Genomic DNA, 22,635 nt, shown 5'->3' on the forward strand with positions numbered 1-22,635 from the left:
TCTAAAATTTCAAGAGATATTCGCAATCCTCATGAACCAGTTAAATTCGAGCCATTCACTTGTGCATGCGGTGCTGACCCGGAATAGTTTGCACGTTTCTTGCGGGATCTGAACAGGTGACCTTTAGTTATTGAATTGGAAATCTCTTGACGCGCTGCGTCAACCTTGGGTATTCTCCAACTAGTTAAAATTTTCTTAATTTTAAGTTTCTATTGGACAATCGATCAACATGGTTTTTAAGTTGGATCTCTAACCATCTACAAGATCGGCAAATAGAATGCCATTATTGATTATTTTAGTTTGACAATAGGACTCGAACTGGGCTATGGAGCATAGTCCAAAGGTGGGTCATGGACTCGAGCAAGCCCAATTTTTAATTTTTAATCTTTTTTCAGCAGGCCATTGTTCTTCATGTTTTTCTTAATACTCCACTATTGCGACAACCAAAACACCTGTGCGAGCTCAAACAGGAGGAGTTTCGTACAAACAAGCGCAACCTAAAAACAGTCATTGCGACAACCAAAACACGACCAAAACACCTAGGCGAACTTAATCAAGAGGAGTTTTGTATAAATCGAATGTTTTGCATCTTCGTCTTTCTTGACTTACGATCTCTTCAGCCGGTTAGAACTTTCCATCGCCGAGCATATGAACATAGAAACACGGCTTTCTAAAATTTCAAGAAATATCTGCAATCCTCGTGAACCAATTAAATTCCAAGCTTCGATTTCTACATATGGCGCTGACCAAAAACAGTTTGCACGCGGCTTGCGGGTTCTGAACGGATAATCCTCGGTTATTGAGCTGAAAAGCTCCCGACGACCTACGTCGACCTTGGGTATTCTCCAATTAGTTAAAAATTTCTTAATTTTAAGTCTCTATTGGGCAATCAGTCAACATGGTTCCACGCTGGATCTCCAATAATCTACAAGCTCAGCAAAGAGAACGCCATTATTGATTAATATAGTTTGACAATAGGACTCGGACCAGTCTGCTGAGCCTAATCTTAAGATGGGCTAGGGACTCGGGCAAACCCATTTTTAATAATTGCTTCTTAACCAGGCCACTGTTCTTCATGTTCTTCCTAATACTCCACCATTCGGAAAACCAAAATACGACCAAAACACCTAGGCGAACTTAAACGGGAGGAGTTTCGTATAGACGGCGAGGAGTTGAAGCGTAACCATCTGCAAGCTCAGCAAAGAGAACGCCAAGTTGCATGCACAAATTAGTCGCATGTTTTGCATATTCGTCTTTCTTGACATACGATCTCTTCAACCAATTAGAACTTTGCATGACCGAGGATATGAGCGTAGACTCACAACTTTCTAAAATTTCAATAAATATCCGCAATCCTCATAAACCAATTAAATTTGAGCCTTCGACTTGTACATGTGGCGCTAACCTAGAACAGTTTGCACGCAGCTTGCGGGATCCGAAAAGGTAATATTTTGTTATTAAGATTGGAAATCTCCCAACGCCCTACGTCAACCTTGATAATTCTCCAATTAGTTTTAAAAAAATTAATTTTAAGTAATCTATGATAGCTGTTTGAAGTGGTTTATCTATTTTGAACAGCTATATTGGCTAAATCTAACCGCATAGCAATTGCAATCGAGAAGATGTCAAGTACTTGATATGCAAATGCGATTCCAATGACATTTTTCCATATCGATAATCGTTGTGTCGTCTCTCTCTATCTATATAATGAAAATGGCTTGTGACGAAATATATTTAACGTACTAAAATTTTTGTATGCTTAATGGAAGATTGATTCCATTAACTTATTAACATAATGAGTTCCTTTTTTTTTTTGTGCATATACCATCGGCCATTGCCGTGGAGAATCAATGCGGCTACTTTTGTGTTAGGAGTCAACATTATTAAATCCACTTAATCAAACTTTTAAACATATTCAATGGGAGAATTCGTTCATTTTCCTCGTCGACATAAATAATAGAAGGTTTTGATTCTTTTCTTGCACGCTGATAAAAATATAAAGAGCTCGAGAATACTTGTGTTTGTTCTAATGTCACCATCCGACCATTTAATTGTCCACCCGCCAGCAATACAAAACTCTACTTTTTCACCTATTTTATTCTTCCCATTCATGTCCTTTTTTTTTTCCTCTTAGCCTTGCTTAATAAGAGTGATTTGGACCTGAATAAAGCCCTTAAATTTTTTTCGTCTAAACTCTGAGACGTAAAATTCGGGGATGATTAATTTCAGACAAACTTGATCCTCATGATAACATATTTTAAAATACATTATTTCTTTTATTATAATGTTTTTCATATTTGATTGTGTGTGAGAGAGAAATTGGAGTAACGGGGTATTGAATTCCTCGTCATTGTACAAATTATTAAGAGGGTGCGGGCAAGAGCATTGCAGTCTAGTACAAAGATACAAGACGAAGTGTTTCCAAATTTCTTTGGTAGGAGGGTGCGGGCAAGAGCTAACTTTACCCTCTTATTTAATTTATTTTACGATAATGAATGCAAAGGACAGGTAGGTAGGAGAGGAAAATTCATAGGAAGAAGAGAACCCGTCAGACGTAAAATCAATGGAATTGAAAAAGAAAATCAGGCGCCGTCACGGGACAATTTCCCTTAGACATAGTTAATCAACGTTGTCTAGTTCAAAGCTGACTTCGAAACACCAATTTAACTTTCAACATTTTATGGATTATTTTAGTGAAGTTAACAAACAAAAGGAAACTAAAATAATGTGGTTGTCACAAAATTTGTGAATTACAAGTCCATAATTAGAAAATATTTTTTTTCACGGCGCACGGTTTGCAACTTTTGCAAGAATGGAGGTTGATATGGTAAATAAGGAAAAGTGCAGGGGGGTTTCCGTAAAAAGCGTCACTGTCTATATGATTAGATTTCTTTTTTTTTTTCTGTTAGATTCAGGTAAGAGTCGATCCCCACTTTGATAGTTTCCATTTCTTCTTCCACCTCCTCCTCCTCCTCCTTCTGTGAGCTCATTTTCAAGCTCTCGTCGGTCGCTCTCATGCATCTCCTGATCTGATCGTCGACCCTTTTCGGATCTGAGGAATCCGAATCTCACGACAGATTCCGCGCGGTTCCAGGAGAAATCCGTGCTGAAATCGGCTTCCGATCGCGACTCCGGCTTCTTCTACGGTAAATCTATATCGAATCCGACCTAGACTTTTCCTGTATCGATACGATCGTCTCATTCCGCGGGGATCTCCTGCTTCTTAGATGGAGAGATTTTAACGGGGGCGGAGGTTGTGGTAGTGTCTCGAGTGAATGAGTGATCGGCGTGAGTACGATTTGAAAAGTTTGGGTTGAATGGGGCGGAGATTTGATTTGTTGCTGTTGTAGGGAGGAGATTTTGATGAAATGGATGGTGAAGGCTTGATTGAGCTCAAGTTCAGGCTTGCGGATGGCAGCGACATTGGTCCCAGCAAATACCGCCCGGCTATGACGGTGGCCTCTCTCAAAGAGAAAGTGGTTGCTCATTGGCCTCGAGGTTGGTAGATTTTGAGAATGTAATCTGATTTTTGCGATTGTTCTTACAAGTGTCATTGCTTTTGTACTGTCGCACTCTATTCCTAGAATACCTACTTTAGGTGTTCATGTAATTTGTCTGTCGTCATGAATCATTAGCTGCATTCATATAATTTAGTTTATTGTGCACTGTATGATATCCAATAATTGAGGAATGTTTTAGCTTATTTGAACAGGCTAGAATTGCCATTTTACTATGTTTTAGGTTGAAGAGATCTCTTGATGGTATTGACTGCAGTAAATTAGTATCTCAGATGTGTTTATGCAACGAAGTAGAAATTGGGTTTCATATGGAAAGTGTCCTGCAATGGCGTTATTCACGGTCCACAAGTTGATGGAAGCATCATGCTATGCATCAATCCTGATTACGATAGCTGTACCTTCTTTAGTTGAGTATCCCTGTATAATTTGCTGTTTGGTTTGCTTTTGTATCATAGTAAGCTAAGAATTGCAGCTATGCTACTTTTCTGTAAAGTCTTGAGGTTGAAGTGGTATCTTCTGTTAAGTGGAATTGGGGAGCTGTCAGATTACGTGCTTAACAATGAGATGAGAGTTAGTTACTTGAATGATAAATGAGTTTCTTTTAACGTATACTGTTTCTATTGGTAGACAAAGAAAATGGCCCCAAGACATTGAACGATGTAAAGCTTATTCATGCTGGAAAGATACTGGAAAACAACAAGACCCTTGCTGAGTCGAGACTTCAAGTTGGTGAATTTCCAGGGGGTGTCATCACCATGCATGTTGTTGTGCGTCCCCCCGTTTCAGACAAAAAGAATGGTAAAAACCTTTATTGTGTTCTATGTTTAAGTGAGGTTTCTCAGCACGCACAACATGTTTCTCTAAAGAATATGTCTACCATTGTAACACCCCAAGTCCCACACCAAATAGAAGATAGGCGGTGATGTAATTCTTAAGTATAGACCCTCACCAAAAGGTTCGCCACCATCTGGAGGATTCCTTAGCTTACAGAGTAGTCCATAGTGGTGTTGACCTTTTCGAGTGGGTCTTTATTTAAGTATCAACACAAGTTCTCTTTCATCCGATGTGAATGATTACAGGTTGCGCACGACACTGCTGGTTCTAGAAACTAGTTTTCATGGTCTGGCACTAATGGTGATAGCGGTGATAAAAACCCATTGTTTTCTCCTATCACCATATCATTCAAATTTGGTTCTGTCATGTTGTGGTAGCATTAGATGTGTTAGGATGCATTTTCAAAGGGCTTTGTCACTCTTAGATCACGAGTTTCTCCTTTATCTCTTACCTCCAAAACCATCTTCCGTTGCATGGTTGAAGATTATTGTTGGCTATTTAATCACCTGATGAAGAAGGTCCTGTAACTTAGTTTATGTGCTATTTCTCTTCAACATATCCACCCAAAGCACATGAAAAAGAGCTCTTGTCATATTCTTCCATGAAAGATCTTCGGAATATAGCAATACTCAATTATTCAGGTTCACAGAGTTATACCGATAGCAACTTCACCATCACATTTCACGCATGACTTGTGTACAGAAAAACTTCCTACTGCTACAAAGGGACTCTAAACCTTCGAGTCCACTTTCATGGAAGAAAATAATCCTTGTCATTAAAATTTTCTTCTATTGGCATCAAAGTGTCATTTTTTATTATGGTGCTAGGCTTCCTTCTTGCCGTGTTTGGGACATGCCCGCTTGCTAGTATCATCTATAGGAAACATGAACAAGTCATTTAATATGTTGATGCGGAAGGGAAATGACTATCAACATGCTTTATTTCAGAGAAGTTGCAGAATGAGTCTCTGGGGAAACCTCGGTGTTCATGCTCAATTTTGTAGCTTCTTGTAGCTTCAGGTAACAGAGTCGACATCTTCATGGCTTGGTCTTGCTTCACGCTTTGTCAAGATAGGGCTGCTACGTGCTAAGTTGCTCTTGGAATCATTGTGAGAATCAGTGCATTGACAAATCTTTTGGGAAAAAAAGATAAATTCTTGCTGTAACAGTTTATAGAGTCCTCAAGTGAGAATTTGTTGGATTGTTTATACAGGAAAAATTTGTTGTAGAGTTGTGAGTGATGTAATCAGCACACTTTCAGTGTATAAAGAGATTTCCGATGGATGTTCACTTCCCAAGGGATTATTATTCTAAGTAAGTTGTGAGGGAAGATGGTTAGTGTGCACTGCAATGTTCAAGCATAGCAATCCCCTTTGGGTAAAGATATATACATGTACATCTGTTACAAATGGAAAATGGTTTTGGCTTTTTCTACGACTTCCTAACGATAATAGGGCAGACTGACCGACGTTATTTCTGCTGAACGATGGAACCTGGAACTTGGGACGACTTGTTTGAAGGTTAGCTTCTTGTGGCTGTAAAGAATGGCTCTTTAGTGGTCGTTTGTACAAGATATTGAACGGATAACCGTCCACAAGACAAACGGGTTAAATTAATTAGTATCAAATGATGTGTGGATACTATCTCTAATTTGAAAACTCGATTACAAGTATATCTTTGATTGTCTCCTCACCTCAGGTGTCTCAGCCATTGATCTCGATCCAAACAACGAAAAACTCAATTTCTTGAAATTATTCAGGGCTTTGAAACTTGATCCAGTAGAAATTCGATAAACCCTAACGAAGACTATAGGGCTTGAAAGTGTAATCCGATAAAAATGTCAGATGAAGATGACGAGGCTTTTGAAAGAGTGATCTAGCGAAACTTTGTAATCCGTCGACGAAGATGACAAGCTTGCAAGGTGATCTGCCGAAACTTCAGTATATGTTGACAAAAAAGGCAGATCAGGTGAAACTTCGATGTACGATGGAGCTTGGAAGCTTGATTCGGCAAAACTTCGGTATATGCTGATGAAGACGATGGGATGTAGAAGCTTGATCTGACAAGACTTCTTCATGTATCGTGTTCTTCGTGTATCTGAAGTTTAAACATGCTTTAAGTTTCTTCGAATTTGAGACACGTCCAAAATTAGGATTATAAATGGATTTAACTTCCTAACCTGTTTGGTTCTAGGTAATAATCAGGCTTTTGAGTCTCTGATCCTCCCACTAGCGTGTTGGACAAGAAGCTATGCGCAGTCAAGGGAGACGATGTTACTCGCCTCCAGTTTAGTGTCAAGAACCGGGATAGTGTTGCCCTGGACTGACTTATGGCTGCCACTGGTAGCTCGGGTGCATTGATGCAGACCAAGCACAGGCCCACTACTATAGCGCAGACACAGCCCAAAAAACAGTAAACAGATCCAGAAAGCAAAGCGACCGGAGACAACGGACTTTGTCAATCAACGAATTTGATCACTGTACATAAATAAGGCATTACAGATGTATAGGATCAGAGGTTTCATCGTCACAGGTATCTATATCTATGTGCTCTGATGATAGTTACAGTTTCATCCACCAATAGGAACGTATATACACCAAAGAGAGAGAGGCGGCGGCGGCAGCTTAGAGGTCAATATCCCACACCCATCTCACAAAACTCCGAGCACCTTGGCTGTGTAATGTTATCCGTTGCCGATTACGGCATCTACCCATTCTTGCACATCGCAGTAGGAGCGTGGCCAGTTAGACTTTCGCTTGGAGGTTCCTTCCACTTTGGCTATGAGGAATGATCCCCTATGGATGCTGACGATGAGCGATTCAAATTAGCTGCCTTTCTAGACGACCGGACGCACTTCAGAGTCATCATAAGTTTCTGTCTTTCTCCTTCAACCTCAGCAAATTGAAGGCTTAACTGAGAGTAGCGGTCATGCATTTCTTTTAGCTCGCCTTCTACAGATGCGTACTTTCCCTTTAGCTCCAGCATGTCTTTGATCAGCTCATTGATGTCTCTAAAGCTCTTCAATATTGCTTCCTCATCACCGTGTTGTCTTAAGAAAGAGCTGAAACAGGATTCACGGACCCATTCACAAATTGTTACCTCTCTTCAGCAGAATTCTATGATGCAGACTCCCATTTACTAATCTATAAGGCGTAACTGTGTCTCATCTTAGTGAGAAATAACCACGCGTCTAAGCTGTAATGCGAGTGGGGTTGAGTTGACGATCCACTATCATGATGCACTGAGAGATAGTTCAAAATGCATTGCCATGTGAAACAATCATAAGATGATGCAAATTCCCAGGACTATAGGATTGATAGGATAACGAGAATAATTTCCATTTTCGTTATAGATGAGTGATGAGCTTCACAAAAGAAAGAAAAGACATTCCAACTGATAACCCTCACATGCCAGTTAGTCTAATGACAAGAAGTACCTTTGAAATTGGATCGTCGATTTTTTCTTTGCCTGCAATGCTTCAGCTAGTTCAATTTCTAAAGCGAGTACTCTTTCTAAAGCGTTGCCGCCGCCTGACATCTCATTGAACAAAGGAAATTTGCTGCTCAGTTCCTCATTTGCCTGAGACAAGGGAAAAAAAAGAGTGAGTTCCATTAGTGGGTACTGGCTTCTTACGAAGATGAAGGATGCAAAGAAGTACCTTATCTAATCGCATTAATTCCCTTTGCAATTCTGGAAACTTTGGATCTGCAACATGATCATCTTGAGAAAGAAGCCAGTTCTCATTTTTCATCTTTTCCAACTGCGAGACGAGGACAATAATTGGATTGGCAACAACCAGAATCGAAGTGTCTGTTAGCTGATATATCCACAAGAACATCTTTGCTGGCCAAATATTCAGAGTGTATCACCTACCTCTTTGCTTAAATTGTCCATGCTTGACTTCAAAACTTGTACTTTGAATTGATCATGAAGGAGATCAAGATCCTTTCTGTCACTGTGCAAAGCAATGTCTCGATCGACAGGTGTTTGTACTCCGTTTTCGCCTTTAGGGGTGAGAAGATCCTAAAGTGATGCGCAGAATATTAGATATCGACACACCCCTGCGTGCACATACACACACAGAGGCACTGGGGGCTGATAAATGATACGAGTTCAAGCACACAAACCAGATAGAAAAACGATATATAACCTGTTTAGATTGCATGTTCATGAGTCCACTTGCATGGACGTCTTCATGACCAAGATTTGTGCATGCATCAGCTTCATCCCTATTTAGGGATTTTGCAGAATGTAGAGTCCCTGCAACCAGGTCATCGGGCATGCAATCCATCTGAGATTGATCAGCGTCCTTCTCCAGAATTCTTCTAGGTGTTTTGGAACTCTCAAGAAATTCCTTCGCTAGTGCAAGTTCAGCAGCAATGTTAGTCTTCTCCTCATTGCACTCAAGCAAAGAAGCTTCAAGCTTCTGTTTTTCTTCTTTACAGCACTCGAGACTTATTAATGAGCATTCCATCTCCGCCTTCATACAGTCGAAAGCCATCGATTTCTCACGCTTCTCAGAAACTACTGCTTGTAATTCAGACTCCAGTTCCAAGATCCTCATACCCAGCTCTTCATTTTTCTTCAAATTAGAAGCTTCAGATTTCTTTCTGCTTTCTACTTCATCAACTGCGTCCTGTAACTTCCAGAGCATTTCCTCGCTATGCTTCTTTGACATGGAAAGCTGCTGTTTCAGTTCTTGCAGCTTCGTTTCATACTGCTCCTTGATAAATGCAATTCTCAACGACTCGTGTACAGCAAATGTTTGTCCATCAGTTTCTTTCTTTTCACGTGCCTGGAGAACCTCAGCATCAGCCTCATCTTTGAGCTGCCTCAAATGACTGGCCAAGCTTTTATACTCTTCAGTCTTCATTACTTGTTCAGAGAGCTTCTCAGTAAGCTCTTTACACTGCTTCTGCATCGCAACGATTTCATTCTGACATTGTTCTAGCAAAGTCAACTGAGAACTCTGTTCTTTTATCTTTCCTTCAAGTACCAGAAGTTTCACTTGCAGTTCCTCATTTACAAGCATTAGCCCATCAATCTCTTCTTCAGAGAGCATCAACAGACTCTTGAGCATTTCAGCCTCGGAAGCATGCTTTCCCCTTTCCTCACATACACTAGCATCCCAGTTTTGGTTTCTTTTTCTATATTCCTCAAGCTCTGCCATTAGTTCATTATTAGCATCATGAAGTTTTCTATTTTGGGCAATGAAGTCTTCTAAGTTAGAGTTCAGGCAACGAAGATTTTCAGTATGCTTACTTCTTTCCTCACAGATGCTAACGTCCCACATATCAAATCTTTTCTTTTGTTCCTCGAGCTCAGCCATCAGAGCATTATTAGTCTCTTGAAGATTCCTATTCTGAGCAACCAAGGCTTCCAAGTCAGATCTTAGGGACTCAATACTGTCATCATGCTTCCTTCTTTCTTCACTAATAGTAGCATCCCACATTTCATTCCTCTTCCTGTGTTCCTCAAGCTCAGCTTTCTGGGCATTATTAGTACCTTCAAGTACTCTATTCTGAGCAATGGAGGCTGCCAAATCAGATTTTAGGGACTCAAGAATTTCAGCATGCTTTCTCCTTTCCTCACAAATACCAGCATCCAACATTGCATTTATGTTCCTGTGTTCCTCAAGCTCAGCCTTCAGAATACCATTAGTATCACAAAGCACTCTATTTTCAGAAATGCATGCTTCTAAATTAGATCTCAGGGACTCGATACTATCAGCATGCTCCCTCCTTTCCTTGCAAATACTAGCTTCCCAAGATTCACTTCTTTGTCTGTGTTCTTCGATCTCAGCCTTCAGAACATTATGAGAATCATGGAGTAATCTGTTTTGAGCAATCGAAGCATCTAAATCAAATTTCAAGGACTCAAGACTTTCAGCATGCTTCCTCCTTTCCGCGCATATACTAGCATCCAACGTCTCATTTCTCTGCCTGTGCTCCTCGAGCTCAGCCATCAGAACATTATTAACATCATGCAATTCACTGTTTTGAGCAATTGAGGCTTCTAAATCAGATCTCAGGGACTCAAGACGTGTCAACAACTTCGTACTTTCTTCGAAATGATGCGCCTCATTTTCAAGACAGCATCTGAGTCTCGATTCAAGGTCGAGATTCTTCTGCTGTAACATCTCAAGGTACCTATCTGAGAACTGAAGCTGCCAGACAAAATCTTGAATCCCCGTCTCATACTGAACTCTAGTGAAAATTAACTGGATATCTGCAGATATCAAGAATTCATGCATTTCAAACAACTGATTTTCCAATTCAGCAACAGAAGAAGATTCTTCACGGGAAACTTTTAGAAATTCTTCACTATGCAAGAGAAGATCACCAATTCTTGAATTCTCCAGCTCTAAATTTGATATCAATTGCCTCAGGTGGAGCAGTTCAACTCTCTGTTCGTCAAGACTAAGCAACTGGCAGTGCTTCCCATTCAATTCGGAAGTAAGATCGGATATACTGATCTCTAATTTTTCTATGTAGCTTCTCTGATTATGCAACTCCTTCTCCTGAGAGTGCAAGTTTTCTCTCAATTCGGAAACCACCAATTCCAGCTGAGAAGATGTTTCAGTTTTACTCTGTAGAGATGCCATCAAAGCATGATTTTCCTTGGTACATTCAGATATAATCAACTTACTCTGTCCAAGTTCCTCACTTATGCTTTCTAGTGCCAGGAATTTCTGAGAAAGAACTTCATTCCTTGATACAAGCTGTTCGAGCTCAAGTTCCAAGCGGCAAAGATCAGCAAGAGCTTCTTTCTGCTGCTGTTCATGTCTTTCTTCTGCTTCTGAGCTAGATCCGAGTCTGTTAGCAAGAGCCTCAACTTTTATTTGCAGCTTCTGCACCAATGAGGTTGACATGCTTAGTTTATCTAGCATAACACGTAAGTCATGCCCAAATTTCTCTTTCACAGAGAAAATATCAGATTCAGATGTACTTAAGGAAGCTACAGCTACATTTCTTTCCTTTTCCAGAGCTTTCCTCTCTTCCATGGCTTGTATATATTTATCACGTGCACTCTGCTGAATGTCCGACAATTTTGTCACAATGCTGTTTAGACACCCGGATTCAGTGTCCTGGTGGTCTGATTCTCTAAGCAGAAATTCCTCATCGAAGTTCTCGTTATGACACATTAACATACCGTGCAATTTGTCTTGCAAATTGTGGACAATGTTCTGCAGATATTCCTTTGCAGATGCCACTTCCTCCATTTTCTGCTCGAGAGTTTGCAGCTCTCCCTGCAAAGTGGCCTTTTCACTTCTAAGTATCGCAGAATCCTCGACTTCCTTCCTCAGTTGATCTGCCAATTCAATTCTCTCTGCGTCACTGGTCTCAAATTTGTCTCTGTAACTTCCATATTCAGTCATCAAGGACTCCAACTCCTTAATTTTCTGTTCAAGCGAATGGTTTACAGAGGTTATGGTCCTTAAATTTGATTCCAACATTTGATTCTGGACAGTCATTTCATTGTATTTTAGAGAAAAAGCTTCCTTGCAATCACTTAGGGACCGAACCTCCTTCATAGTGCTTTCCAGCTTTCGCGTCAGTACATCTTTGGATTCTGTCGCCAGCTCCAGCTGCCTTGTGAGTTTATCTACCCTGTTCTTCGTTACTGTAATATCACTACTCGCTTCATGCAAAGTTTCCCGCAAAGTCTTGGAAAACACATCCAAAAGGATTATCTCAAAATTCGCATCACACATGTCCTCTTTAACCTTCTGGTAAAGCTCTTCCTGCAAATGCAAGGATCTTCTTAAGTCGTCTAGAAGGATATCTCCATGCACTTGTTTCTTTTGCACTTTATACATATTGTGACATTGCAAAAGCTTGGTTGCATGAACATCCCCTGGGTCCAGCTTCTGATTCTGCAAATGTGCTGTCACTCCTTGAAAGCTTTGTGGTGTGGAATCTTCGAATGCTTTCTTGATGAGATTCTCATTAGCTTCATACATGGATGAAACCTGCCCAGAGAGAAGCTCGAGATCCTTCTGCAATTGGTTGACCGCAATTGAATAATTTAACCGCGCCCTTTTGAGTGCAGCCTCTGCAGTGGCAGCTCTTCTCTCGAGCTCTTTATTAAGTAAATCTAACTCACGCTTCTCTTCTGCAAATCTTAGCAACTGCTCATTCATCTCCTGGCGCATTCTATCCATCTCCTTATTAGCTGTAGAAACAGCATATAAGCAAGCAGTATGCTCATTTCTAAGATTCTGCAGTTCTCCCAGCATATGCCTCTGATTTCCCTCAAGCTCCTGAACAAGAGCTTCGTAGTAACATTCCATCTGGTCCATCTTCCGAGTGAGGCTCTCCCTTTCAGCTTTTGACTCATCCAGCTCTCTTAAAAGTTCAACTATTCTGTCTTTCATCGGATCAGTAACATCAGCAGGACTGGGGTCATGAGATAGGCCTGAGACACTAAGATGATGAAGCATGCTTTCAGGTTGATACAAGTCTGTACCGAACTCAATCTGGGATACAAGTTTCTTGCTCTCATTTATACTTGAATCTCCAATCTGCTTCAGGGCACCTCCTTCTGGGGGTGCAAAGCTGATTCTAGAAACGGCCTGTCCAGTTCCTTGCTTGAGATCCTGCAACATAACAAGCAAGGCCTCCAAGTCAGATCCCAGAAATCTGAAGTCCCTGTCATGAAGTCCGAAGCACGTCTTATTCTGGAGCTCTCTGATCTTATCCTCCATAAGAAGAAGTCCCCTAAAGCATCTAAGCTTTAAATCTTGATCCTGGTCCAATCCAACCGTGTCTCTCCCAACATAAGGTGAGCTTAATTTATCAATCTTCAGCATCTCAATTTGAGCTTTGAATTTTGAACATTCAGATTTCAGCACAGCCACCTCTCGTGCCAGATTTTCTCCAGAAGCCATCTCACCAGCGAGCTGCTGAGCAAACTTCTGTGCTTCAGCACCTAAATTATCAGCATGACCTTGTAAAGAGCTTACCTCTGATTTCAGCTCATGAAGAGATGACTCGGCTGCTTCCAGGCTTCCTCTAAGTCGATTATTTTCATCATACGTAGTTGCCAAGTCATTATCTGCAGAATAATCTGAACCCCATACATGAACCCAGTCACTAGTCCCAACATGCCTCTGATCCGAAGGGTCTGTTTTTCCCGGACGAGGGCTTTGACTGAGGGAAAGCCCACCCAAATCACCAGACACAGTACTCTTAATGCTGTCTATTTCATGTGCACTTGATGTATCATGTTTTTCTGCATATAAAGATCCTGAGGTATTTGAAGAGCCATCTAATCCAATGGGTGAATCCACACGCTCTTCATTCAGAACCATCTCTTCTTCATTTGATGTATGCTCTCTAGATTCATGTTTGAATCTGACCCTTGCATAGTCCTGTCATCATAAAGGATCACCAAACAAAACACTGGTCAGGGAACAAAACTTCAGAAACTAATCACGATAACCTGACTAGAAGACAGGTAAAGAGGTTCTAGGAGAGAGAAAATGAACTTAGGATGGGTGGAAGCTAAATTTGTACAATCTTCCCAACATTAGCACGTCTTGCAAATAGCTAACTAAAAAACAGCAAACTTTTTCATCATTTTCAGGGAGGTTAAACATGGCCTAGGCCATGGTCCTATCAAAGCGGCTGCAGGTTAACAATGCACCCTCCTCGTGGTTAAAGGAACAAATAACAGAAAAGCACCCCTATAAATGACAAACTTTAAGAGTATACTAAAGAATGTGGGCACAAATTTAGTCCAAAGAAAAAATTAAGACTTTTGTTATCAACAAAATAAATTTCAATACAACTAAATCTCAGTAAACTACATGCTAAAGAACGCAAACAAACAGGTCATGCCTCACGGTATGCAGGACGACACAAAAAAAAAATGACCTAGGGATCCACAGATGATCTGTGTATTATGAGCATAATGATCGAATTATTACAGAGATGACAAATTGACAAGGCACAACATTGAGTCCCGATTTACATCCTCCTATGTCTATCATGTTGCCTGGGTACAACTTTGTAAACAAGAATTTTGTGAAAATTATGTCTGATATTAAAGTTGAAAAAAGTTCGATGTCCAGATATCAATCATGACATCAAGTAAGACAACCAAATTGATGAATCCTCAGACATGTGAACAAACATCACACGATTTGTAGCTTATAGTCAATCCTTAAATCGATAATGACTGCTACATGAAATCATCACTAATTTTCGTTTTTTTTTTTTCAATAAGACTTGAAGAACTTGTCCATTATTGACTGTGACCATCTAACACTTTCAAAACCCTTATTATCCTACTGCGCATCAGCTGTAATTTTATACAAAACAATCAGATGACAGTATGATTATTGGGAATAGAACCATATATGAACCAAAAAGAGACCTGGCAATGTAATAAAGCTCACCGTATGTTCACTAACAAAATCTTCAGATGATGACATTCTTCCACTAACAGATTCACTTCGACCATTTTGGTCAGAAGTAGTCAGCAGGCCCCTCTCTCTGAGCTCCCTTTGCTGCTCAAACTCTCTGAAAATTATAAACCAGCACAAAATGGCATAAGGTGGTGGAATCAAATGAATATTCTGGAATTCTATAGTCTTCAATGAGTTACCTGAACCCAGTTTTAGAAGTAAGCAGCTGTATCGTAACCTGCATTACAGAAAATTCAGCACATAACAAGATGCACATTCTTAGAGAGAACCCTGATAACAATCAAAATGGAGACAAAGTATTCGACGAAAAGAACATGAAATTACTGAAGGCACTCAGCATCTAAAATTCTAAAAAATTATTCAGAACCAGCAATACTGGAGAGCTCAGATATATCCTGACAATCCTTACATGTAATATAGCTCCAGTGTCACATCCCCGAAGAGACAGCGCAACAGAAGAAGGCTTTAGAGCATCAGCATAATCAGAAAGATTGATCGTGGCCTCACCGAGGACGCTAGACCTCGAAGAACCCTGACGTCAAGAAATTTCAGTAAAAAGGCAAAGTAAGGCACAAGGACGGCAGGACTGGAGACGTTATATCTACAAATCACAAATTGGTGCATGAAATAGGTCCAGGATGAAGGAGCTTCGGGGATGAGTGATCTTGATGACTAGAAGGTTAAGAATTTATAGTACGGATAAAAACTTTACCATTGCCACGACAAGTTTGTACAGCTTTTCATCGTATTGTCTGGTTCTAATGTCTTGAAGAAGCCTTGTAGTTTCATAGATGGGATCTGCCCATTTGCAGGTGCCATTCCTCACATTAGCCTTTGACGTCTTAGCAGTTGCCTTTCCAGAATCAGCTGGAATGAATGATATAAACAGTTTGTCCCATCCAGTTTGAGGAATCTGGACATGGATGACATGATTATTTGTTTCAGTTGTTGCAGAAGTTGCCCTCGAACTATACATTGTTGGCATTTATTAACGGGCACTTCATGCATCATCTTGTATAAGACAAATTTGTATATAATAACACACATACACACACACGGATGATCATTAAGTATGAAGCCATGAAAATTAATTCAAGTTATGAACTAACAACTCAAAATTTACATTTCCTGGTGAAATTTATAAGGTCAGAAAATAGAATCTTAGATGAAATCAAAAAACGAATGAAATGGACGCTAACATTAGTGACTACATTCAGGTTCTGCGAATAAACGTACATGTGTGGCATGAAATTGTAGCCTAAAGACCACTTTCGTTTTTGTCTTCTCAGGCTTCCACTTGGAGATCCTTGACATCACTGAATGATCAATCAATCATTGGCAACAAGATATTAAGGTTCAGCTTTTGTTTCCTGCCTGCAAAACCAATGCAATTTGAATTTGTCATGTTATTCTTGAAACGAGTGAATGAGTTTTTCATGCAATTGCAGTTAACGTGAAAACCATAAATCTAAGGGCAAAGTTGATGATAAGCACTCACTGAAAAGAAGCAACTACCGTATGTTTCCTTCCTTTACATAGTCACAGTAGAATCGGCAAAAAAATAAAACAAGGAAAAATAAGAGAGTCCTGATGAACCAACTTAGGCACGCATTCAATCTACCTAAACGATATTGCCAACTCAGAATTATTCAATTTTGGGGTTCGTATATAATAATCAACTTGTTGTCAACAGCTGTAAGTAAGAAATGGAAGGTGGGCTGGTGTACTGCGGCTTCAGGTAGGAATCAAAAGAGAGAGCGCCCCCTAACGGAGGAGTACCAAGAGCTTAACAAGATCTAGTGGCAAAAAGTCTGCAGAACCCATTAAGTTTGAAACACATAAAGCTGGCCAAATAATCAAAACAAATCTCACAGGTAGTGACTGCGAGTTCAAATGCAAGATAGTGAACAGCCAGAAAAACTGGAACTTCCAGACAACAAATGTAAGGGGAGTGGGGTGGGTAAGAGGCTGATGCCATTCATTCACCATCTAGAACAGAGCTCCATATAAAGAAACTTGATAGGGGTGCAATGTGCTTCAGATTGGTCAAACTGTGACATAAACCAATTAAAGCGATAAATTGTGACTGCATCATTACGTTCGCACACTGTATTGCTCCCACAAGCTTCATACGCTGTAGTGCCTCACATGATTTTTAACATTTTGGGTGCCCAATAACCTTCTCTAGGAAAAGCCATTCTGTGAGTCACTCAATATGGCAAATAAGGGACCATGATTACAACCCCTTCAAAGAGTCTAGGTGCTGCACATTATATTGGAGTGCGGTAATGTATGCCAATCTACACTCAGATTCACATAAAAGTCTGATTCAGGCACTGACCGGGCGCGAAAGAGACCTTAAAACAAATCCCAGTCTTTACGACAAAGGCATTTAAGAACAGGCCGCAAACTGGCCTGATAAAGATCCTATGACTAAGCTGAAAAGCACTAAAGAAGAAACCCAAAGCAGAAAGAAAGACAGCTGCCATGAGCGACGAGATGCTGATTTAAGCTCCAAAATGCAAGATGATCAGGATAAGTTCTTCAATTCACAAAATTATACAAGACAGTTGATGTGTATCAACGCCGAATAACTAAGCGCAAAACAGTAGAAAGAACAGGCCAATGAACATCACACGGCCAAGCTTAGCGACTCACTGACAAACTGACAAGTGAGATTCTGAAATGCACGCATTCAACCAAAAACCCAAGAACGGTAAGATATTCAAATTTTGTAAAATGCATAAATTGGCAGCTCAGATCAAAGAGAAAGATGACATCATCTCACTCAACCAAGCAGCGAAGACTTCCACATTTGACAAGATCGACGAATCTAGAAGGTCTAAGTCCAAAAAGATTCAAAACGAAAGGGAGCAGAGACCGAAACAGAAGGAGAAAAAAGAAGCTGAATCAGGCTCGTACCTTGAATGAGGAGACCAAGATCTTTACACCAAGCGCCAAAAAAGCATGGATTTATATCTTAATCGTCCAATGCTCAAGCAGAAGATTATCGGATCCGAATAATATAGCCTGAAGCTCAGTTTAACTTAGATTTTCACTTCCGAAGACGACAAAGGCAGACCCACTAAGAAAAAAAGGTTCCATGAACCGAGAGGTTCAAGAAACAAATGCTCTAACTCCGCAGCGCACTAGGAACCAAGAGTCTGACATAGAGCAGGCAAGGGAAAAGCAAAAAATGAAAATAAAATAAAATGACCTTTGTTTCCAACCAAATGTAGCAAAGAAAAACCGAACCCAGATGAAAATGTACGAGGTAGAAGATAAAATGGAGGTCGGAGGCTGTTGTTCCTTTTTTTTGGTGTTTCCGCCTTTTCTTCCTAATCCCTCTCTGCAAAGAAACTCACGGGAACCCAAAAAGAGAAAAAGCAAAATTTGAAAACCCTGCAATAATTAATTAGTCGCTCAACTCCTAAGCCTACGCAAGAAGACGCCAAAAAATGGGGAGGCGGTGAAAACAAAAGATTCACAGATTTGACAGGAGAGCTGCCTGTGAGCTGGGAATGAGAGAACAGAGCATTTAGCTGAAGTGCTGAACACTGCGAGCGGTTTGGATTGACAAAAAAGAAAACCCAAAATAAGATCCAAACTTGGCTAACTACTGAGAATATAATAAAGTGAATTAAAAGAATGGGGTAGGTACCTAGTGCCGGGTCTGCAGGGTGCTTAAGTTGAAAGAAAGAGAGAGAGCCAAGAGGGAATCTTTGAAACGAAGGGTTCTTGAGAAACAGAGAGAGAAAGAGACAGAGAGACAGGAAGAGAGATTTCAGGGAGGGCAAGATTTCGTGCCTTGGGAGATCCTTGCGAGAATTGTGGGTAGAGTGAGCGACCCACAACCTCATTAATAGCAATGTTAATCGCGGTTACTTCTGCTAATAGCAAGGTGGGATTTTGCGCTGCGGGGTGAGATATCAGCCGTCGGAAGTTTGAAATTTCTTGATTATCGACACTGATTAAGCAAAAGGACGGAGGAGGAGATGGGTGGGGGGAAAGGGACGTCCCGCCAAAGACTTCTTTGCTACTGCCTACTGCCTAAGATTTTAGCTTAAGCACCATGTTTTGATGGGCTTGATGATGGCGATGCTGAAGCTGATGGGTAATTGGTTCGGAGTTAATAATTTTGATTTTGTTTTTCTTCCCGTTCCTCCTCCCTCCCTTTAGTTTTAATTGATGGAGATGGAATTACGCTTTTGCCCCTCCCTTTGACTTTGACTGCAGTTATGATCGGTGAGCTGGAGTCATATTATTCAAAACTAAAACCCCCCCGCTCCCCCCACCGAGATTAAATACGGCGGAACTTCCACACTGGTCCGAGGTTAATCTCGCTCGTCCATATTTTCTCGAGAAAATTATCAAAAAAATCTTAAATTTATTATACGGACGTTAATTTAATTTTAAAATTTTTAATTTTTTATATTTAGTCCTGATCTCTTTTTTTTTTTTGACAATTTACTGACGTAATTCTTCCAAACCAATTTCCGAGCAAAATATCATGACACGTTTACCCCGAGCTGATTTTTCGTTTTACGGAATATCCTAAACCGATATCCCCGATCCTAATCCATCTCCCATCACCATCCCGCCCAATATCACACTAATATGCAACATCCATTTTCACGAGATATGGGACGGAATGTGACTACATGGTATATTTGGATCTAGAATATCAGTTTAAGATGTCATGGACATGCATGTTTGTCTTTGTTTTTTTTTTTTTATGAGGAGATAATTAATATGAAATAAATGTGTTATGGGGATATCTATTTGAAGTTCTTAAGGAGACTAGCCCTAGTAATGAATACGGGTTTTTAACCTGGATATCAACATTCAGACACAAGCTAATCATGTTTTGCACACTATACTCCAATAATTGTCTTGTCTTAATTAACCTGGTAATTTTGGGGACCCTTTTACCCCTTCCCCGTTTCTAAGTAATTGTTAGGAGTGACATAATAAATTGTTCAAGATATAAATGTTTTAGTGAGAAATGTCACATGGGAATCTAGCGAGTCTCTCTCTACATGGTAATTACATCCACGAAAGACAAAAGGAACGAAATGGAAAAATGGAAACGTGAACTCCATGCAAGAGTAATTGACGGGGGATGAAGGGCGCTTCTGTAATTGAGCATTTGCCATCTTAGTCGGCTTGCTCGTTTGTGGTTTTCGAAACACAAATAGTATTGAGTAAATTATAATTTTAATGTAAAAGTGCATCGAAACACAATTTTGATTTAAACCGTGTTTAAATATATTTTTTTCATTTTGTAAATGACCTTTATTTTGAGAAAAACTCAACGTCGGCGAAGGACTGAGTGGCCGGTGAAACTCCGGCCAGACTCTGGTGACGCCAAATCTTGTGGCCGGTGAGTCAGTTCTGGCGCTAGCAATCTTTCTTGAGATTACCAAACCCCAAGCGACCATCGCCTGGATCGCGTCTACTTAGTCAAAAGATTGATCATTTTTTTCTCTCTCTCCCTTTTATTTTTTTAAATCTGGACTACGTCGGCGCGCGAGAATTTGGACCACAAAACGGGTCGTGGGGTTCGCCCCGAATGGTGGACCCGTTTGCACATGGGTTCGGTTGAGTGGAGTCTCCGGGCAAATCACTTTCGAAGGCTGTGACATGGCATCATCACTCGTCACAAGCTCGACAGCTAAGCGGCCGCCCTTTATCACGTGACGATTCCCTCCCGTCACGTGCACTTCACACGTGGAAGCATCGAGGAAGTACGTGGCCTTTTCTCTTCGAGAAAAAAGCAATGTCCCCGTGAAAATTGGATGTAACTACATATAATAAGTGAACCAAAAAAGTAGGTGGGTCATTATGGTTATCGCATTAGCAAAGTGGCTTGGACATTGCACGAAGATTTCCCGGGTCCCACAAATTTCAACTAAACCATTTTCGCCTGAATAGCCATAATAAAAGAATAGTTAAATTATGTATTACAACATTAGTAAATTGCAACACCACTTTTATCATTGCTGGAGATCTCCCATTATAAAGTTCAAATAACCACGACATCATAGGATTGCCGGATTCCACGAGAATAATGATAGTGTAAATCGGAAAGGGGCATCGTGATTTATGATTTTAAGGAGTCGATGCATTATTTGATGTCTATATTAAGGGTTGTTACCATAGCATCTATATCGAGGAGGGATTAGAAACAATATAACACGTTTGATACAAAAACAATGAGTTTAAACTAAGGGTGATTCCGACAAAAAAAAAAAACTAAGGGTGATCTGTTCTCGATCCAATCCGATTTTCAAGCGGTCTAGTGGAACCGATTACATGTGTTTAAAACACATATTTACATTTTAAATGTGTAGAAGTACCCTTAATAATTAAGAGTTTATATATATTTTTTGACGATTTTAAGGAAACAAAATTGAAATTGAAGTCGGTCCAGTCCGGGTAGTCCGAATGGGCGGTTCCACCTTTCGAATCGAGAACCAAACCGAACCGACCGATTCGGTCCAATCTAGGCAATTCCTAATCTGATCAATTCTTTTTGCTCATCCTTAGTTTAAATATCTCGCGGACGTGTTTTAAAGTTCAAGCTATTTTTAACAAGAGATGCTATGTTTTTAAGATTGTCAAGACACATTACTGGAACAAAATCTATGAACTTTGGCTGAAAGCAAAGGAAAAACTCTTAAGTTTAGTTTACTAATGTTGGACTCATCCTTAACTATAAGGTTACGCATGGTAACCATTCTATTCTAGAAAACCGATTTCGATTAAAATAATTTTTTATGATTCTGTTCCTAGATGAGTTTTAGATAATCAGAACGCATTTAATAACTTGTTCCTAGAATAGAAACGCATTTGATAACTACACAAAATTTCTATTTCGAAAAATTGTTTCTCTTCTTAATTTTTTTCATTTAATTTCATCATAAATTGAAGACTAATTTCCAATGCATGCTAAAATAATTTAAAATACATTATTTTTTTAGCATGTCATAAATGAAACACAAATTTTAATACATGACATTTGAAATTCGATTGAAGCATGGGATAGTTTCCATATTAAGAACTTATTTTTCTTTAAATATTGCGTTGTCTAAAATACATACAAACATAGCAGCCGAATAATCAAATTATCCACCGACAAAAAAAAAAAAAATTATCCTCCTTGGTACGAAGTACAAGTCATTCACTATCATTTTGTAGCTTCTGTCCTAAATTCAAGTATGTGTTTTGCTCCGGCTTCACGTGCGGATGGTCATATTTTGTGACGTACAACTACAAGTATATATGTTATCATCCGCATGTTGGATACCCTCATCTTCTGTGACATTTTTTGCGGAAGAGTGAAATCTAGGAAATCTAGGAAATTTAGGCCCAAATTTATGAAAATGAGGTCAAACTAGCATAATCTAAGCTTCTTCTATTTTTAGGGATTTTCTAAAATTTTTGTGATTTTTTAAAAATTTTCCAATTTTTTTCTAAATTATTTTATTTTATTTTATTTTTATTTGGTTGAGGAAAAATTGGTGAGAGAACTGAAAGGGAAAAATGAAAGATGTAAGACTATTCTGTTTTATGATTCTCAAAAGTGATTCTTTCTTTTAAAACCAATTTTTTATTTTTTTTGTTTTAGATTTTACTCTAAAAATGATTCTAATTCTCTAAAACTGATTATGTGAACAAAATCAAAATCATTTACATTACAAAATAGGATTTTTATCTTTTCTTGTTCCTGGAAACGGAATCAAAGAACCAGAATGGTTCTCGTGCAGACCCTAAGTGTTAGAACAATATTAAATAAAAGTAAACGCTAAACTCTATGACCAAACCATCGAGCTCTCTTGAACACTTAGAC

General features: G+C 39.6%; 2 protein-coding genes across 3 annotated transcripts; one reads left to right on the top strand and one right to left on the bottom strand.

Annotated features, from left to right (window-relative positions):
- Positions 1-73: 73 nt before the first annotated feature.
- LOC115748980 (repetitive organellar protein) lies at positions 74-18,522 on the bottom strand. The gene is made up of 13 exons (XM_048275148.1): positions 17,706-18,522; positions 16,020-16,175; positions 15,496-15,696; positions 15,193-15,315; positions 14,963-15,000; positions 14,754-14,877; positions 8,502-13,724; positions 8,225-8,374; positions 8,010-8,111; positions 7,788-7,930; positions 7,108-7,412; positions 2,520-2,525; positions 74-86 (listed from the first exon to the last, which is right to left on the bottom strand). Exons 2-11 carry the CDS (start codon positions 16,095-16,097, stop codon positions 7,130-7,132), a joined length of 6,465 nt encoding a protein of 2,154 aa, XP_048131105.1. The 5' UTR covers positions 16,098-16,175; positions 17,706-18,522; the 3' UTR covers positions 74-86; positions 2,520-2,525; positions 7,108-7,129.
- Positions 2,911-5,696, top strand: LOC115748986 (membrane-anchored ubiquitin-fold protein 6). Of its 2 annotated transcripts, XR_007197637.1 has the most exons (5): positions 2,911-3,146; positions 3,351-3,498; positions 4,146-4,316; positions 5,300-5,460; positions 5,565-5,696. XR_007197637.1 is itself a non-coding variant. In XM_030685661.2 (4 exons), exons 2-4 carry the CDS (start codon positions 3,369-3,371, stop codon positions 5,353-5,355), a joined length of 357 nt encoding a protein of 118 aa, XP_030541521.1. In that variant the 5' UTR covers positions 2,911-3,146; positions 3,351-3,368; the 3' UTR covers positions 5,356-5,696. The 2 variants fall into 2 exon arrangements, 1 of the variants encoding a protein (XP_030541521.1); XM_030685661.2 differs by having other exon boundaries at positions 5,300-5,696.
- Positions 18,523-22,635: the final 4,113 nt, after the last annotated feature.

Source organism: Rhodamnia argentea, chromosome 2, assembly GCF_020921035.1.
Source record: "Rhodamnia argentea isolate NSW1041297 chromosome 2, ASM2092103v1, whole genome shotgun sequence".
NCBI classification, from domain to species: Eukaryota; Viridiplantae; Streptophyta; class Magnoliopsida; order Myrtales; family Myrtaceae; genus Rhodamnia; species Rhodamnia argentea.

Coding starts and splice junctions, on each gene's coding strand:
- LOC115748986 (XM_030685661.2), top strand. CDS start 3,369: ATGGATGGTGAAGGCTTGATTGAGCTCAAGTTCAGGCTTGCGGATGGC. Junction 3,499..4,145: donor GGTTGCTCATTGGCCTCGAG/GTTGGTAGATTT, acceptor TTCTATTGGTAG/ACAAAGAAAATGGCCCCAAG. Junction 4,317..5,299: donor CGTTTCAGACAAAAAGAATG/GTAAAAACCTTT, acceptor GCTTTATTTCAG/AGAAGTTGCAGAATGAGTCT.
- LOC115748980 (XM_048275148.1), bottom strand. CDS start 16,097: ATGTCAAGGATCTCCAAGTGGAAGCCTGAGAAGACAAAAACGAAAGTG. Junction 15,697..16,019: donor TACAATTTCATGCCACACAT/GTACGTTTATTC, acceptor ATCCATGTCCAG/ATTCCTCAAACTGGATGGGA. Junction 7,931..8,009: donor AATTAATGCGATTAGATAAG/GTACTTCTTTGC, acceptor CCCTTGTCTCAG/GCAAATGAGGAACTGAGCAG.